Here is an 18,418-nt window from a genome sequence, read left to right on the forward strand (position 1 = left end):
TATACCTGGGTTAGCTTCCAGTGATCGGTGTTTTATCCCAGCACGCACAGCGTTTTACAAGGGGTTCCCGTAGCGTTTTTACAAAAACGCAGTACGAGAGGACTCTCGTAAGAGAACGTACTCGGTTACTAACGTAACCTCTGTTCTCTCTAGAAGAGGGAACGAGTACTGCGTTCTCTGCCGTGCGTACGGTTCACTCTGGTTCGCTTCGGCGATGAAAATCAAGTGAATCAGCCTTTTCGAGCTCCTTTTATAGAGGTTAGCCACACCCGTCTCGGCGGGAAGTGGCAAGGAGGGCGCGAAGCCGTCACTTCAGGCCTCGCTCGATAGGCTTATGCAGTTGCCGCAGAACAGCCAATGAGCGATTGGCTCATTGGCTGTTCAGTGGCTCTTCAGTATTTCGTGAAAAAAGAGTTTTTCCCGTAGCGTTTTTACAAAAACGCAGTACTCGTTCCCTCTTCTAGAGAGAACCGAGGTTACGTTAGTAACCGAGTACGTTCTTCTGTTTTTTTTACCTCTCAATTACTTTAGGTAAGGTGATTTGTTAGTTGTTCAAATTTTTCATAATTTAGTTGTTTGATGATGCTGTTCAGTTAATGGAGGACAAAATTAATATTCTACAGCATGAGGACCTTTAATGAAGTTCCTAAACGTAAGTTAGGGAGGAGTGAGCCCATCTAATCTTTCAATCAACAGCCTGAGTATATAAGCAGCCGCTTACCTCTCTCTAGTATCAGCTGTTCCAGTATCCCTCCACCTCCCCAAACTCCACCTTCATCTCAGGTTCCTTGCCCTTCAATTATTATATCCTACATTTAGCCACTGGGGGGGTATATCAGAGCTCGAGTTGAAGCTGCTTCATCGAGTCCCTCTTCAGTGGACAGCAAGCCAAATAAGTTTAACCTAATATCTTAAAGATTTTATGGGCAAACAAACTCGTTAAATGGTCATAAATAACCCTCTTACAAGACAAGATAACTGAAGCAGAGCTGAGACCAGATAAAAAACAATCCCAACTATAATCAAAACATCTTGTCTGATTCTAAAATGTTGCCATAGCATGTAGCTACTACACATTCAACAATTCAACCAGCTCACTATAACTTGTTTTCATCACTTTTATTAATCATATGCATTGTGAATTGAACAGTCATGTTCTCAAGAGACGTGTCCAAAAACTGATGAGAATTTGGGTTGTTGTTCTAATTTGGGATGATATTGGAAATAATTTTGCACAGGATAAAGAATAAACATTATAATATTATGCATTAGAGTGTTCAAACATCTTTATCCGAGCTGAACTATGAGGTGATGCACTTCAGCAGCTTCATTCACAGTGAAAGGAGTACTCGGCCTCTGACTGATCACCTGAAGGAAAAGAAAGATGTTCACATTCATACAACAATGGAAACCTGTACATGGAATAAATCTGAATAAACAATGTGCATCGCATGATCAAAACATTCAACACATGCATTTTAAATCTTACTTTTTTGGTAGTAATCGTACACTTTGACCACAGCTGGCTTGAGATTCTTCACTGGAAGAATCTGTTTCATTTGTATCTGGTAATTCATTGGAATATTTTGTGGGATCTGCAGGAGGAAACAAACACATTAGTCATGGACATTACGGATAAAAGTTTTATGGATCGACCTAATGATTTAAAAATCATATGAATGTTGCTGTTCTCTCACCTCCTTCAAATACACAATGACATGATCATCTTTAGAATCGACCCGTTCCACAAGTGGTACGTATGATCCGGAAGAACTTCCAAGCTGTGGGGAAAAGTGCTGGTTAATTTCTAAATAGTGAACTCTAGAACCTTTACACATTCTGTGATGAATCACTCAAACACACCATTGATGTATCAGCTGTGAATCCAGATAAGAGTTTAATATCCACAATGACCATGTTAGTCCTTTCCTGTAGACCATCGTATCTGGAAAAGAGCAAATGAAAAGGTTTGGTTCTTAAATGCCTCATAAATTAATTAATAAGCGAGAACAAAAGCCAGTCATTTACAAGACATGCAGAGTTTATCACTCAAATCACTCATAATGTGTCAATAAAAAAACTGTTTTCTTGTTTCTCAAGTAAGTGTTTAGTGTTGCAGTTTTAACTACTGAGATATGCCTTTTCAGTTTATATTGCTTTTGTGTTTATTAAGATGTTAAAAATATTCAGTAAAGTCTTATTTGTTAGTTCATCTTACGTTATAATCTTTTGATTTGAATAAAAATTCTTACTTGACATTGAAGTTCAAAATGAAATTTTGTCCCAATGTTTTGCAATCTCCCTCAATCTTAGCGTCAATGCTCAATGTTTTAGCTTCAGTAGGAGTGGGAATGTTGTAGAACTGAGCTATCTGAGAGAGTCAACATAAACAAAAATAAATGAATAAACCATTTCACAGCAGAATAACCACAATGCCAAGAGAGAAAGAGAAAGTGAGTAAATGAAGCTGAACGCACTACAGACCTGCACAGACACACAGGTTGAGCCCTTCACTTCAATGCTGTATTTGGCTGGAACGGTCTGCAGCTGCTTCTCCTGGTACAGTAACTTGTTGTCCTGATTGACATCGAAGTGGTGAGTGTCTCCTGCTGACTGTACAGTCACTGTGCTGGAGCCATCAGAGCTGAACAATTTGGTGGCGTAAAAAGACAGAGCCTGAAGAGCCACCACTGTGTCCTGGGAAATAAATGTGTTCAGTAATGTCACTTTTACTCATTCACACCGCTAATAATGTGTTTGATTGGAGTAGTTTGAGTAACCTGTGTGGAGGAGAATCCTCCATAGGCATTCTGCTGCTTCACAAGCCAGCTGACAATCCTGTTAGCATAGCCCAGATCAGCTGTAGTGACTGAATCTGCAGAGAGAACAGCTAGCAGCACATATGAGCTGATCTCCACTGCCAGAGAATCAGAGTCATCAGCAGATGCAGACTGAGACCAGTGGAGATGAGACCCTTGAGGACAAAAGACACACGCATAACTCAATGATCATGACAAAAAAAAAAAGCAAATAGTCCAGTCATAAAAGACAACAGAAATCATCAGAAACAAACCTCTTACCGTCTGAAATAGCAACATCATCCAGTTTCTTGAAAAGCTGCTGTCGAGTGTCCGTGTCATTAGCCAGACTGAAAGTGTAGGTGAGCAGAGCAGTGGTGTAAATGTTTTTGACATCCTCAATGACGGACCTCAAGCATGACAAACCTTTACTGACGACAGGATCCTGTGACAAAAACAGAGAAACAGACACTGTGAGTGTCATTTTTCTATGAGTTTATACTGTGTTTCCTGAAGATGAACTTACTGTGACTGGAGTTTCCAGTTCAAGCAATGATGCAGTAATGTAGGCAGTCATGGTCACATTATCATTCACTCCACCCTGGAATATATGAGAAATGAAGGATAAATAAAGCAACACACTCAAACTAGGCTACTAAAGGAAAGTTCATCTAGACAAACTTTGATGTTGGCTTGAGAAAGTCTAATGGCCAGTTTCACAGACAAGCTTTAAGCTAGTCCCAGACTAAAATGCAAGTCTGAGCTGTCTTCACTGAAAACAACTTGCGTTGACATATCTTAAAGTCCCCCTGTTCTGAAAAACAAGCTTTTAATGTTGTTTATATGTTTGTGTGGGGTTTTTAAATGCTTTAAGACAACACCAATGCTGAGTATTTTCTCCTTAAAACTGCAGTGAACCAGACAGTCTCAAAAACGAGGTTTGAAATTGCTGGTGTTTCTGATGTCAACGAGTGGATCTCTGAGCTGGCGTGATTGACTGGGGGTGGGGTTCATTTGCATATTCATAGAACCACATATACTAAATGAGGCAAGGGTGTAGAGTTACATTCAAGCTATTTTAAGGCATGACAAATGTTTTTTCAAGGAAAACACATTTAACCCTCTACCACACGCATTATGATAGACCTATGGAAAAAATATTTGACTCTTTCTTTTCTTAGAATGGCTTAACTTGAAGTGCTGTAATATTGAAAATATTTTTTTAAGGTACTTTATGATATGGTGCCACGGCAACAACATACAATAGTGGAAATGTTTAGAAAAAAAATTGCTATTTAAATTTGAGTGGACCAACATTCCACAGGCCACAATCAACAACCTGATCAACTCTATGCGAAGGAGATGTGTTGCAATGCATGAGGAAAATGGAGGTCACACCAAATACTGACTGGTTTTTGGGTCCCCCCGGACCCCCCCTCAATACAGTAAAACTGCACATTTTTGAGTGGCCTTTTATTGTGGCCAACCTAAGGCACACCTGTGAAATAATCATGCTTCAGCATCTTGATATGCCACACCTGTGAGGTGGATGGATTATCTTGGCAAAGGAGAAGTGCTCACTAACACAGATTTAGACAGATTTGTGAACAATATTTGAGAGAAATAGGCCTTTTGTGTACATAGAAAAAGCCTTAGAACTTTGAGTTCAGCTCATGAAAAATGGGGGCAAAAACATAAGTATTGCATTTATATTTTTGTTCAGTGTACAGTAGCTAGCTAAACTATTGCAATAATGTCATTCCACTATTGCACATTGTTGCCGCTTGGCAACACAGACATTTGAGCAATTTACCAAAAACTAACTTACCTGAGGTGATGTTTCCGATTTTATTGCAGATTACCTTGATATTTCTGTTTAACAAAAGTGATATTGAAAATATATTTACCATGTATTCCCATCACCATAACCAAATGTGTTGTATGATCCATCAAAAACTGACGTTTTTTTTTTTTTTTAGCAACTACCGACAAGAGACCGCAGTCTGTCAAAAATCGTGCCACAGAAAAAAAACTGCATGTCATGTGACTTAACCAAAGCATATCATTGGCTAAACTAAGGTCTTCTCATTTCAACAAAAAACACGAGAATGTTTTCTTAAAGAGACAATGGCAAGGAAATGAACACAAAGAGTATGTTGCCATATGGCAACACCATGCGGTAGAGGGTTAAATATGTAATTTTGGTGATCAAGAGTGAGTTTTAAGAGATCAAATGATTGACTACAGGGGGACTATTAAAATATTAAATTAAATTAAAATTAAAATATTACACTGCCATTGTTTTGTCTCAAGATGCACACCAGTAATGTTTTTTTTAAGGCACGTTTAAAAAAGGTACTTAAATATCCTAATTTAACTAAGGCCTAATCCTGGCTTAATCTAAACCATGTCTGTGAAACCAGGCCTAAAATGTTTTTTTTTTTAAAGCTTAAACATTTACAGGTCTAAGATTCCAGGTTTTCTAGATAGTTACTAGACCATTTCTAGGTGGCTGCTATTGTGTTATATATAGAGAGAGAGATAGAGAGATATAGATAGACAGAAGTTGACAGACCTTCATTCTGTTGTTGAACAAGCTTCCCTGTTGGATAAAACAGCCGTCTGAATCCTGTCTACTTATTAACCAATTCTTTGCATCCTGAATAATTTCTGGATCAATAAATATGTATTTCTGTGCTCTGCCAAAAGACCTCAGGACAAAGGCAGTCAACCTGGTGGTGTGGAAGATATAATTAAAAAAAATGTCATCAGGTGTTTCATCCATCATTAATTTCAAAACAAATTATTTGAACCGAGAGACACATTTTTAAATGTGTTTTTTTTTTTTTTGGTACCATACTCTTGGGTTTATTGCAGATTACCTTGATATTTCTGTTTAACAAAAGTGATATTGAAAATATATTTACCATGTATTCCCATCACCATAACCAAATGTGCTGTATGATCCATCATAATGCTTGTAGTTCATTTGTCTCTGGTATCCTGTTTAGTGTTATAATGGTTAACACTTCAATGGTTTGTTTGGGTTGATTCAATGTGTCTGATTATTCAACTTTACTGAATGACTTTCAGGTGTGTTGAAAAATGCATAATTTGGTATTTTCTTGACATGATTTATGTCTCTCACCGCTCTTCAGGAAGCCTGTGGCTCTCTCTCGGATGGCTGAGGTGAGCTGCTCTGTGTTCTCCAGATACTGCAGAATGTAAATATTGGGAGAAAGAACAGCCATGTTTTGCTCTCCACAGCCGTACGGCATCCGTAATAATCCGTGAAGATTCCTCAGTGCACGACCCAATATGTCTCCTATAAACCATACACACATGAAACTCACTACATTTTATAAGTCCAAACCCAATCTCCTCATTTCTGCTTGTATTTGTAAATGTTACCAATGACTGAAACAGAGGATCTGGCTGATCCCTCTATCACATCTTTAGGGAGAGTCAGAGCCACTTCCTCTGAGAGACTGTCACCTAAAAACCAGACAGACAGAAACACATATCAGTGATCAGCAAAGTAACTCTATAAATTTAGCGAAGTTCCTAAATGTAATTTCGGGAGGAGTGAACCCATCTGATCTTTTAATTAACTGCTGGAGCATATAAGCAGCCGCTTACCTGGCTCTGGTGGCATCCCTCCACCTCCCCAACACCTCCAACATAATTAGGCATATTGTTGCCATACTGATCACAGGGGGGTATATCTAAGCTCGAGTTGAAGTTGCTTCCTCGAACCCCTCCACTGCGGTCAGCATGCCAAATACGCTTAACCTTATTAGCTTAAAGATTAATGGACAAACGAACTCGTGAAACATTCTAAAACCGTCTGTGAAGTCCCAATATAATTGAGGCACATGTACCAACTAGCCAATCATGGCCGGCAGATGCAGTGATGACGTTGCAAACTGCTTTCCAACGTATAAAAAGGAAACCTGAAAACACATAATCAGCTTCAAATGTCTGAAGGAAGACTGCGCAGGCACAGCCAAAGCATGGTAATGCAACGTGGCGTCTGGTTCCTCTCTCAGAGAACCATGGTTGCATGCGTAATAACGTTTCCTTGCGAAGGAACTCAACGCTGCGTCAGCTGACGCAATGGCGACGACAATACCAACTACGCCATGCTGACCAGTGCCTGCTTAGAGACTAAAAATAACCTAGTGTGCGAAAGTCTCATTAATAATGGACACTGATAACAGTTTAGGATGTGGATGCACAATAGCGCTCCTCCCTATCACAGTGACTTATTCTGGCGGAATGCAGCGCATTCTGTGGAGTCTTCACTGTGCTGTGCGCACTCGATCAGTTCTGTATCCGCCATCACCTGTGTTCATCGAGAACGAGCCATGCAGATTCCGTGACAGACGGCAGTTATGGTCGTCATCCTTGTGCCTTTGAGTGTTTAAAGTTGTGTGCGTCCACTCCAGAGAACGTTAGATCTGAGGTAGTAGACATATATTTCTCTCGGTTGTTAAGTTCTTAACTTTATATTGCGGAATACGTCATTCTCCAGAATTCCCCTGCTGTCAGGAGGACACTTAAAGGGGGGGTGAAACACTCATTTTCAGTCAATCTCATGTTAATCTTGAGTACCTATAGAGTAGTACTGCATCCTTCATATCTCCAAAAAGTCTTTAGTTTTATTATATTTATAAAAGAAAGATAGGCAGTTCCGAGTCTTTCCGGGGAAAAAACGAGCGGCTGGAGGCGTGCCGTGTGGGCTGTGCTTACGCGCCGATAGCTAACAACACACAGACATTTGAAGCAGACAAGCAGTTTTACTCACGGTTCCAACGCACGACCGTGAACCTTTATCATTGGGACTGCATCCTTAAGTATTAGACGATCTGCAAATCCGGCGTCGAACTGGGCTTTGTTTATAAAACAATCATCGTCAAAATGCAGGGAACAAACAGTCTTGCATCAACTCCGTTGATGCTCTGGAAAAACAAACTCCATCCACTGGTCCCTTAACGCCGGGTTTTTTGGGAATCTGTGCAGGGATGTCTTGCCCTGGCAACTAAAAACCCACTTCTTTGGTGAGACTGACTTCCCTAAAGCCGAGCACAGCGCTGTGATGATGGGCGAACTGCTTTCCGCTCTCTTGCTCTGGTCTACGAGTGTGCGCTCTCCCGGGAGAAGTGCCCTTAGGACCCATATAAGGAAATTCCGCCCTATCTGACGTCACACATGCCCATACTCGAAAAAAACTTTCCGAAACTTGTGACAAACCGGAAGGAGCATTTTTGCCACAGAAATACTCCTTCAAACGTACAATTTAATTTTTGAAACTTTGTCCATGTTTAGCATGGGAATCCAACTCTTTAACAGTGTAAAAAACTCAGTATGCATGAAATAGCATTTCACCCCCCCCTTTAATGCTTAATGGACTAATACAGTGATATAAAAGACCAAATTCTCACCTTATTGGGGATGCAGGCTATCATAGATATAGGAACAGGCAAGACTGGACTCAGAATATGAATGTAACGCACAAAGTTTCACGCTAAGCGATTCCTAGTGAAATACTGGCATAAAGTTGGCTTGACACTGGATATTCGAAATTCACGCATTTAGGTTACATACGACATTGGTACACACGTTTCTAACTTCAATAGCATCTGAAGAGAATGACTTACAGTAATAAAACCAACTGTAAAATGTTCATGTAGGTGCCAGGCATGATGCACACCTTTTAGATTTTTAATCAAATAAACTGTCAAATCATGTGTAAATATTGCTATTTTTTCAGTACCGCATGAGCTCATATTTATTTTAATGTCAACCATTTAAAAAGTGTGCATCATGCCTGACACCTAGGCCTACATGAACAATTTGCAGTTGCTTGGTTGGTCCGCTAGGAGGAGCCTGCACCCGGCAAGGAATGATTTTTCCAATTGCCCTCGCCTCTCAAAACCCGTTCACTACCATCTCAACGGCTGCGCCGAACAGACCAGTGGGTGAGACAGGGGCATCCAGGAGGACTGCTATGTTACAAATGAAGCCACAAATGAAGCCACAGATGCCTCTGTTGTCACCAGAGCGGCCATAGATTGTTCAAGGGAATGGGCCGGACCATTCCAAGCACAGTCTGGCTGTAGCACGAGTCATAAGCTCCACTAGCTCATAGTATTTCGAATTTTGTGGCATGGTGCGGGAAACAGATCTTTTACAAATATCTGTCTTTATTGACTCCATGCTTTCTATTTCGTCAGAATCATGAGAAAAAAACTTTTTATACACTGGGGAGAATCTTGCGATGTCATCACTGCATCAGCCATGATTGGCTGTTGTTACACGTGCCTCAGACACTAGGTCCTGCGTCCCCATTGCGTCAGCTGATGCGGCGTTGAGTTCCCTCGAAAGGGAACTAAATTTGTCATGAAAGGCTGGCAATTTTTTCTGCTTTCTCAATTAAAATGTCAGAGACATATTAGAATATTTTGGTTACTGTATATTTTAGCTCCATCTATTGGTCCTCAAATGTCCTCTATGCAATGTGTACTAATTTTCATGAAGTTGGAGATTGTGTTTAGAAGATATAGAGCCATTTAATCTTTACAGTCTGTATGACAAATTAATGAGTCAAAATTCTTTGAGCATCTTTTTGTCAGTTGAAAAAGCTTCATTTGTCCAAAAAGGACAAAAGCAAATGGGACCCAGCATTATCAGGGCACCAAAATGTATAAATATTTTCAGACTTACCATTTGGACACAATAACCAGCTTTGAGTCTCTGTCTTTTCAGTTCCTTCCGCCTGCAGCATAAAATCATACATCATTCTGACATAAGCAGCATTATGATAAAGGGTAATTGACATCTAGTGGACGTTTGACGTGCGCTGACCTGTACAAGCAGACTTCGTGTGACTGTGTCAATGCGTCCTCTCTCTGGGACGCTCACAATCTCATTGTCACACACAGTCTGGGACGCCTCTGCCTCTGCACTGACTGTAATATTCAAGACTCCTACAACACAAGACATGTACGTGAAGATACAACAGACACAAACACAGAGAAACCATCCCAGAAAAAAACAAAACAAACAGATTTTCTCAGCTAGAGAAGCTCACATTTCTCTTTTTTAAAGTTTAGAAGAGACCTCCACAACTGACTTACAGAAGTCTCACTACAGGAACAGTAACCCTGGAGCTTTCTTTGCTGAAAGGCACATTAAAGGCTTACGACTCATTCTTTGTCCAATTTGATTATTAATACATATTATATGGTAGAAATGACTGAGTTCATAATGAGATATTTGATTTGTAAAGTTGTTGAGATGTCTTCTAGACTCTTCTAGACTTCTAGCTAAGGAGAAAAATATGAGCACAGTGTGTGATGTTGAGGTCTCTTCTAAAACCCTCATCCTCCCCTTAGGTCTTAATGCATACTGAAAAAAAAACTGACTTTTGGACCCAGCAAAGCAAACTCAAGCAACTCAAGCAAAAGTCTCCATTTTTATGTTAATGTTACCTCATTTATGACTTTCTAATGTGTTTGGAAAATGTGCTGTATATACAATGCTGGGCATTGAAGATACATTTAAACTAGTAACCCTTAATATTCTGAAATTTTTTACAGTGTGTTCAGGGGACAGGCAGCTAGCGGAAGGTGAGGAGACGTGAGGAACTCCAACGTCATTGTGGCAAGCAGGGCGAGGCTGAGAGCAGTGGGAGATAGATGCGAGGCCGGTGGTGTGATTGATGAGACCAGTCTCATATCTCTCACGGAGGAGCTACGGAAGCATAAAAGGAGGAGCGACGACAGTGAAGGATGAGAGAGGACCAGGCCTGGACTATTTATGATAGGTTTTGTTTATATGTGGCGGCAGTCATCCGTAAGGGGCTGCCACTTTTACTTTCGTTTTGTTGTTTGTTTATTTTACATGATTAAAGTCTTTAAATATTCGCCAGTTCCCGCCTCCTCCTTCCCACAACAACTAACTTTCGTTACAACTAACTTTCGTTATAGTCATAAAAAGAGCCCCCTCTGTAAGACAATAAAGAGATCTCCCATGTTTCCCACAGCCCATTCTTATTTTGAAATCCTTTCTCTCAGAACTTTCTCATGTCTCAGTTGTGCCTACTTTTATTTCTCCTAAGGAATTTTAGGAGAAACATTTGAGTCACTGTTGATACTAAAATGAGAGATATTTGAGAATAACAATTAAGTCTCCTGAGATAAAAAAAGGGGAAAAAAAGCAACCTTTGAACAATAAAAATATTCCTATACTGGAGTCTTGTAAGAGATTGCAGCAAGACAATAAATAGATGTTCAATGTTTCTTCCACCACATTCTTAGTTTTGACTCTTTGTCTTTCAAATAATTCTCATTTCTCATTTGTGCCCATTTTAATTTCTCCTAAGGTGAAATGCTGTTGATACTAAAATGAGAGATATATGAGAATCACAAGTCTCCTGAGCTTAGGAAAAGCAACCACTTAGCAATAAAATTCCTCTGAATGATTCAGCTTGGAAAACTCACCAAGAACAGAAGGAGTGAGGATCCATTTAAAGGTTTTTCTTCCATCAGCACATAGACAGGATGAATACTGATCATCAGAGGAGGCTTTGAGAGTGTAGTCTGAGGACGGAGCTGGAGTCACTTTAACCTGTCAATCAACCACACATGATTAGAGGCATATTTGATATGATTTGATTAGACTGAGTCTGAAATCTCACCATGATGCACTTGGACAGATAGTTGAAGACAGTGGCCTTCAGCTCAAAGATCTCCCCACGGATGATGGAGTAAGGCAGAGAGAGCTCCAGGAAGAAGGGCTGGAAAACTGTCAGCTGAGCAGGAGGAGCGAGACCCAGACCTTCAGAGGACAGACAGAAGACCTCCGTCTCCCAAGAGGTGATGGTGTCAGGAACCGTGACAGGAACCTGAGCTGATCCAGAGTCCCTGCGAAGGAATTACAACAATAGGCCTATGTCACGAAAAAATTGAAGACCGGAAGTACGTCTTTTAGTAGGGATACGGCTCTTCCGGTTAGCTTTTTACAATGGCAGAGTCCATATATACCGCTGGATCAAATCTCTCCGCAACCTGCTTTAAGTCACATATGACGATGTGGTTCGGATGGTAAATGAAAACTCTCAAGTGGAAACGTCGAAACTGAGGAAAGGGTACAAGTTCTTCTGGGAGAAATTCATTTTCAATTACAGAGGTAAGTGTTTGAATTCCGCCGCCAGTAAGGTAAACGTTTCTATGGTAACAGCGAGTTGGACCAATCAGCAGACGTTGCTGCTCTGCTTAGGATTGTGGGTACTGTAGTTTTTTTTCATAAGATCGCGGATAAAACATGTTTTTCTTAAAACAAGGTTGATTTCATACAAACTTATAGCTTCTACAGGAGCAAAAACCTTTGTTTCACAACCTCATAGCTCGTGGTCAGTCTACCTCGGATGGTTTAGACATTATGGCAGATAATCCAAATCCTTATAGAGAAATACTGTTGACCGGAAGTTCTGAATCCCTACTCCGCGTTCCGGAAGCGGGAAGTGTGGCATAGGCCTATAGGCATATTTGATTCTGACTCTGCCACTTTTCCTGTATTAAATAACAACATTCAGCACACAGACGATAAAATAACTGAATTCAGAATCTACAAAGCAGGCAAGGTATTTTCTTGCGGGTCTTGTGGGTGTGAGGGGGAGATGATGTTTTAAAGAGGAGTAAATAAGATAAATATGATGTTAAATGTGATACACGTTAAATACTGATTACGCTTCACATACCCCACTTCAGCAAGTTCCCAGATCCACGTTTCTGGAAAGACGGTCCGAATCGTCACTGCTGGAGAATTTCTGTCAAGACTACCACCCAGTGATGAACCCACTAGAATATAATCCATCTCTGGAAAAAAAGTGATATTTTGTAGTTAAGTGATATGTATGTGAAAAGCACGTCAAAATAAGTCTATATGCAGTCAGAAGTGAAGGCAGATCATCATTTTCATACACGTTAGAGATTTATTTTATTGTAAAGAAAAACAAAAAAAACATCACTACTACATCAATTGTTGAATTGTAATTTGTATGAATTGTACAAGTTTTACAAATTGAACATTTTATTTTTTGGAAATATATTTAATAACAAGCACCTACATATTAAAACATTACAGTTTGGATTGTGATAACAGTACATGTACCTATATCATGGTATCGGTGATACATCAAGCCTCTGTATGACAGACACTGAGGCACTCGCACAACCAAATTTGTTGCCATCTTCAATCCCACTCTCTGTCAAATGATAATGATGAACCACAATAAAAGTCATGAAAATACAAATTATTTTTATTCTCAGTATAATCAAGAGGGATTTTTATGGATTTACTTATGCATGTGCAGTATATACTCTGCCAATCATTATCTAGTGCACTGCCACACATATAATCCACCTGTTACCTTTAAGGATTCATAGACGTTGTCTGTCGGCACAGCTCGACGGGGTCTCACATGCAGACACTCCCGCTCATCTTCAACAGAATAAGGATAATCTGACCCCGACTGCACTGGCAGCAAGTTGAAGACCTGTGACGGGACCACGTTCACACATTATCAGTATGATATCCAAATAATTCATATATTTTCCAACAAAAGTTTAATTCCATTTTGGTGAAAGAGAAGATTAATGTTAATCTCCTGAGACTGGGATGTCAGCTTAAACACTGATGGATCATAGCAGTAATATCTAATGTCTGTTATCACTAGTTCCCTTTCAAAAGCTACTATCAATGCTGCAGCGCTTTTGGGAATACACTTTGTGTGACCAGCTGCAAAATATGTGTGTATACACGCTAATGAAATTGGCCTTGAACTTGGCAGACTCTGACGTCATTGGAATGCGCTCTCGTTAGAGTCTATAAATAAATGTGAAACAGGTGCGTTTTCAGGTTTCTCTGTCTTCGAGACCATACTGCGTTAGTCTCTGTGTGCTTCACCTCTTTGTCTGTCACTCTTGTTGGCAGTGTGCAGAAATTCTCTCTGTATGTGAAGCGAAAGAAGAAAAGAGAAATTATGAGTCAAAGCAGACAGTGTGTGTCTCAGTGTTCACGGCCCTTGCCTGAATAAACGCCACACCTCAGTTCTGTTTTATCTGTTTTGGAAAAGAGCATGCTGCCCATGCGTTGGAACAAGGCTACTGCGAGCATTATGAAAGGTTTTCGGTTAAGCTGCTTCGTGCTCGCCTTGGGGCGCCCCCTTGTAGCAAGTACATATGCTGGTCCACTAAACACTGAAAAGCAGTGCAAGATTGAGAGTAACTTTTGAAAGGGAACATCTCACATTACTTGACTGTAACTCTATTCCCTGAAAAAGCGGGAATGAAATGCTGCGCTTTTTGCCGCACTGACGATGTGTCAGGACGTCTCTTCAGACAAAGAAACCTGAAAACGCACCTGTTTCACATTTATTTATAGTCTCTGACAAGAGCACATTCCAATGACATCACCATCAGAGGCTGCCAAGTTCAAGGCCAATTTCGTTGGCGTGTTTAAATACATATTTTGCAGCTGGTCACACACAAAGTGTATTCCCAAAAGCTCTGAAACGCAGCGCAGCATCTCATTCCCGCTTTTCAGGGAACAGCACACGAGACAATTCACACTGTAAATTCACACTATGAAGACGCAGTTAATCAGTACTGAATCTTAAAGCATCTACACCTTGTCAGCATCCAGACGTTTTCCTGACTTCAGGATCAGGACGCTCTGATCTACAGCACTGAGGCCACACAGTGAACCAGGCTGAGCTGAGAGCTGGAGAGTGTTTTTCTCACCAGGAACCGCTTTAGCAGGAGAAAACTGCACAGACACCTGTGAAATACAGTGAATAGGATTTAATTTAGTAATACAATCAGTAATACAGTAAAGAGGCTCATTTCTAAAGCTACAATGCATACCTTGTTTTTGAAACACTTTTCAATGTTGAAATTTTTGCTACTAGCAACAACATTTTCACTGGGCAGAACACAGTATGCCAGAATCAGCAGTACAGGAGCCAGATCTGAACCAACAGACAGTTTGAACGACATTATGCCACTTGCTCCATTAGAAGACTTCACTTCAATCTTCTCATATCCATGATGAACAATCACTCCTCTGGACAAAACCTGAAACAGACAGATGACACTCTAATAACAAACTGACTAGAGCAGCCAAATAATACTGTTAAACAAAAACATCTCTGTAATAATATAAATACTGCACATATTCTCACCATATAGACAATGTCCGTTTTGAAGTCTTCAACAGTCTCTCCAATAAAATAATACTTGATGGTGGCTGTAAACTCAGAGTCACACTTTAATGGTTGCTCAGTATTCTCTATAATCAATTCACTTAGTGTTGGGGTGTATGGAGTGGCAGGCTGGAAGAGCTGAACTGGTTGTATACCCACAGAGATGTAAGGCTTGTTGTGGCTATAATAACGGGGCTCTTGAGAGACACTTGCCTGATAACAAAGAATCAGAAATAACTCATGCAACTGAACTCTTCAAGAAACACAAAACTAAGTGAACACAAATTATCTTACAATCAGATTAATATCACTTTTAGGATGACTGGACGTATTAAAAGAGAAGCTGGCCAGTCCATCGCTGTCTGTAGTGAGATTTAGGAGCAGTTTTGGGGACCAAGTGTTACCCTCCATAAGATAAACCTCTTTGTTTTGAATTGGTGCACCTTTGAAATTTGAGAGTTTGATCTGTTGAAAATAAGATAATAAATTAATGAATAATTCTGTACATCTCAATGGTGTTAAACTGAGACAAACTGATTTTAGACTTACTTTTCCTTCTATAATTGATCCATGTTCATATGTTTTGGGCAGCTCAGTAAATGTGGCTTTACCAATTTCATAAGTGAGAGTTACAGATTCAGATTTTGTCATGGTGATCTCTGTAAACAGTAAAAACACCAAAATAAATATTCATTAAAATAAAAGTAAAACATAAAAGAGAAATTCAAGAAATGTAGGTAACAGGATCTGACCAAATCCAGCAGCTCACCTGTTCTTTCTTCTGTAACCATTGCCTCAACACGAAGATAATTCTCCAGCCTATCCTTTAGTGTGGCGTTGAAAAAGACTGATGTTTCTAAGGTATGGATGGCACAGCCTGTCTTTTTTATCTAATTATGAATGAACACAAACATAGCATTTTAACTAAAGAGTGGTTTAACTGGATAAATGGAGGAAAGTAAAGATGCAATTACTTGAACTGTTTCTCAACTTACATACCTCAATGGTTTCCTCTAAACACACTGGATCGGTGTAAAGGCTCTGGTAGGACAATTTATTACGGCACACTTTCACCCATGATTTACCAGGTACAGGCTGTCCATAAGTGTATCTGTGAAAAAGGTACAAGCAACTGATCTACAGCCCAGGGTTGAGTTAAGCAACTAATACAGTCATGTGAAAAAGAAAGTACACCCTTTTGAATTCTATTGTTTTATGTATCAGGACATAATACCAAAAAATCATCTGGTCCTTAGCAGGTCTTTAAATTAGGTAAATACAACCTCAGATGAACAACAGAACATGACATACCATGTCATGTTTATTTAACAAAAACTAGGCAAAAATGGAGTCATGTGCAGGGGCGTAGCTCAAGATCCCGGGCCCTATGCATAGGCAGTCCTGATGGGCCCCCATGTCCCCAACCGCAAAGTGTGGGGCGCAAATTGTAAAAAAACTAAAAACAAAACAAAAAAACAGACAGGGCATCAGGTGGGGACTCTGTATTTGATTGATTTTCAAGTAGATGTGTACATTAAAAAAAAACAAAAAAAAACACTGGCTGTCCAGAACCTCTTTTACATCGCCTCTACAAATTGCATTCAGAAGTGAAGACGTTTCTTGTTTATGCGAAGTCCGACCTTGCACAGCACCAGACATGGGCAGTATTTCAATTAAATGTATTTTAAATACGTATTTAATTACTTTAGTGTATTTTGTAATTTGTATTTTGCAGGTGTGGAAAAAATAAAATGTAGTTTGTAACAAAATATTTTGAGGGAGTGTATTTAGAGTATTTCAAATACTTAAATACTTAAGAAAAATCAACATATGCTTATCACCATAGTAAATGATTTTGCCATATTTTCGGTCTGATGTTGGCAATGGCAATGTCCAGGTTAGATGCACGAAAATCACGTGACACCCTGTAGACCGGGCTCCCTCCAAGAAGTGAATGAGTTTTGAACCCCGTCACGGACACTACGTCCATATTTTTTTACAGTCTATGTTTTGAACAGGAGAAGAAGTGGTGCTGCTCCTCTTAAAAACGGCATTAAAGGGATAGTTTGTAAGAGTTTCCTTCTTCTGCTGAACACAAAAAAAGATATTTTGAAGAATGTCTGTAATCAAACAGTTGACAGTAGCCTAGCCATTGACTTCCATAGTATTTTTTTTCCTACTATGGAAGTCAATGGCTTCCGTCAACTGTTTGATTACAGACATTCTTCAAAATATCTTCTTTTTACTTCAACAGAAGAAAGAAACTCATACAGGTTTGGGACAACATACGGATAAGTAAATGATGACAGAATTTTCCTTTCTGGGTGAACTTACTATCCCTTTAAGGTAAAGTCTTTTGTGAAAAATATACAGTCTACACACACACATTGCACACTGAACAGCATTATAGAGAAAATAATTGTGCCTTATGAGATCAATGCACTGTGTTGTCATTCATAAAAGGACCTCATACCTATTATGAAACAGCGCGTCTTTCGTAACTCCACTGAAATCTCCATACCAAGCAAGCGTTCACAATATAACATCCATCTGCAGGTTTTACACGTTTTTAAACGTATTACATATGAGAAATATTGATATTCCGTCGGATTTTGTATAAAATAATCACCAATCCTAGCCTGGGTGCCAGCCCGAACCCCGCCCACAACATTTTTTGGTCGGGAAGTTCGGTCTGGATCCGTTGAGGAGTAATTATGCTCGGCTCCCAGAAGGCCGAGCCAATCAAATTGCCAGGGCGGGCTTTAATCGATGATGGACAGATGATCTGCGGTTACGTAATCACCCACGTCACCAAAGGTTTTCAACAAAGATGACTGCAGCAGGAGAATTGAGATGTTTAGATTCCGCTATCACGTCTGTTATAAAAGAAATCGACAGCGCATTAATTTTAAAAGACGAACAGAGAACCGCAATCAAGGCATATGTCGATCGGAAATATGTGTTGCCGTCCTTCCTACGGGATTCGGCAAAAGTTTAATTTATCAGCTGACTCCGATGGTTGCTAAGAAGATGGGACGCAATGAAAACCCTGTGGTCATTGTGGTTTCTCCTTTGGTCGCACTCATGGAGTGCTTTATTATTACTTTACTCATTACTTTACAACTTCTTCCTGTGTGTGCAGTTGAGCTCTGTTGACAACTATGCGTCGCTCAACATACATCACTTACTGCGTTGCTCTGATTGGTTGTAGGTCTATCCAATTGAGTGCAGTTTTTTTTTTCCTGGTTCGGTTAAGACACGCCTCATAATCAAAGCCCTATGGAGCAGTATCAGACTCACATTCTGCCTAGAATATGAGTATGACGAAGTCAGGCTACATCAATCCTATAGT

At 39.9% G+C, this 18,418-nt stretch overlaps 1 protein-coding gene across 1 annotated transcript in view; it reads right to left on the reverse strand.

Moving 5' to 3' along the window:
- Positions 1-1,104: 1,104 nt before the first annotated feature.
- Positions 1,105-18,418, reverse strand: part of LOC311090908 (alpha-2-macroglobulin-like) — a 29,877-nt gene continuing 12,563 nt past the window's right edge. The window contains exons 8-34 of the mRNA XM_084126541.1: positions 16,066-16,177; positions 15,836-15,956; positions 15,616-15,725; positions 15,361-15,531; positions 15,046-15,279; positions 14,729-14,938; positions 14,493-14,642; positions 13,234-13,359; positions 12,975-13,068; positions 12,562-12,679; positions 11,500-11,725; positions 11,303-11,429; positions 9,666-9,787; positions 9,525-9,576; positions 6,210-6,293; positions 5,947-6,123; positions 5,726-5,801; positions 5,374-5,530; positions 3,325-3,399; positions 3,081-3,243; positions 2,781-2,974; positions 2,485-2,697; positions 2,253-2,371; positions 1,864-1,945; positions 1,698-1,781; positions 1,490-1,595; positions 1,105-1,368 (exon numbers count right to left, since the gene is read on the reverse strand). Of these exons, the coding sequence (XP_083982667.1) occupies positions 1,328-1,368; positions 1,490-1,595; positions 1,698-1,781; positions 1,864-1,945; positions 2,253-2,371; positions 2,485-2,697; positions 2,781-2,974; positions 3,081-3,243; positions 3,325-3,399; positions 5,374-5,530; positions 5,726-5,801; positions 5,947-6,123; positions 6,210-6,293; positions 9,525-9,576; positions 9,666-9,787; positions 11,303-11,429; positions 11,500-11,725; positions 12,562-12,679; positions 12,975-13,068; positions 13,234-13,359; positions 14,493-14,642; positions 14,729-14,938; positions 15,046-15,279; positions 15,361-15,531; positions 15,616-15,725; positions 15,836-15,956; positions 16,066-16,177 (3,544 nt within the window). The 3' untranslated portion in view covers positions 1,105-1,327. The remainder of the gene's footprint in view (positions 1,369-1,489; positions 1,596-1,697; positions 1,782-1,863; positions 1,946-2,252; positions 2,372-2,484; positions 2,698-2,780; positions 2,975-3,080; positions 3,244-3,324; positions 3,400-5,373; positions 5,531-5,725; positions 5,802-5,946; positions 6,124-6,209; positions 6,294-9,524; positions 9,577-9,665; positions 9,788-11,302; positions 11,430-11,499; positions 11,726-12,561; positions 12,680-12,974; positions 13,069-13,233; positions 13,360-14,492; positions 14,643-14,728; positions 14,939-15,045; positions 15,280-15,360; positions 15,532-15,615; positions 15,726-15,835; positions 15,957-16,065; positions 16,178-18,418) is intronic.

This window comes from Abramis brama (genome assembly GCF_963993115.1).
Source record: "Abramis brama genome assembly, chromosome: 10".
NCBI classification, from domain to species: Eukaryota; Metazoa; Chordata; class Actinopteri; order Cypriniformes; family Leuciscidae; genus Abramis; species Abramis brama.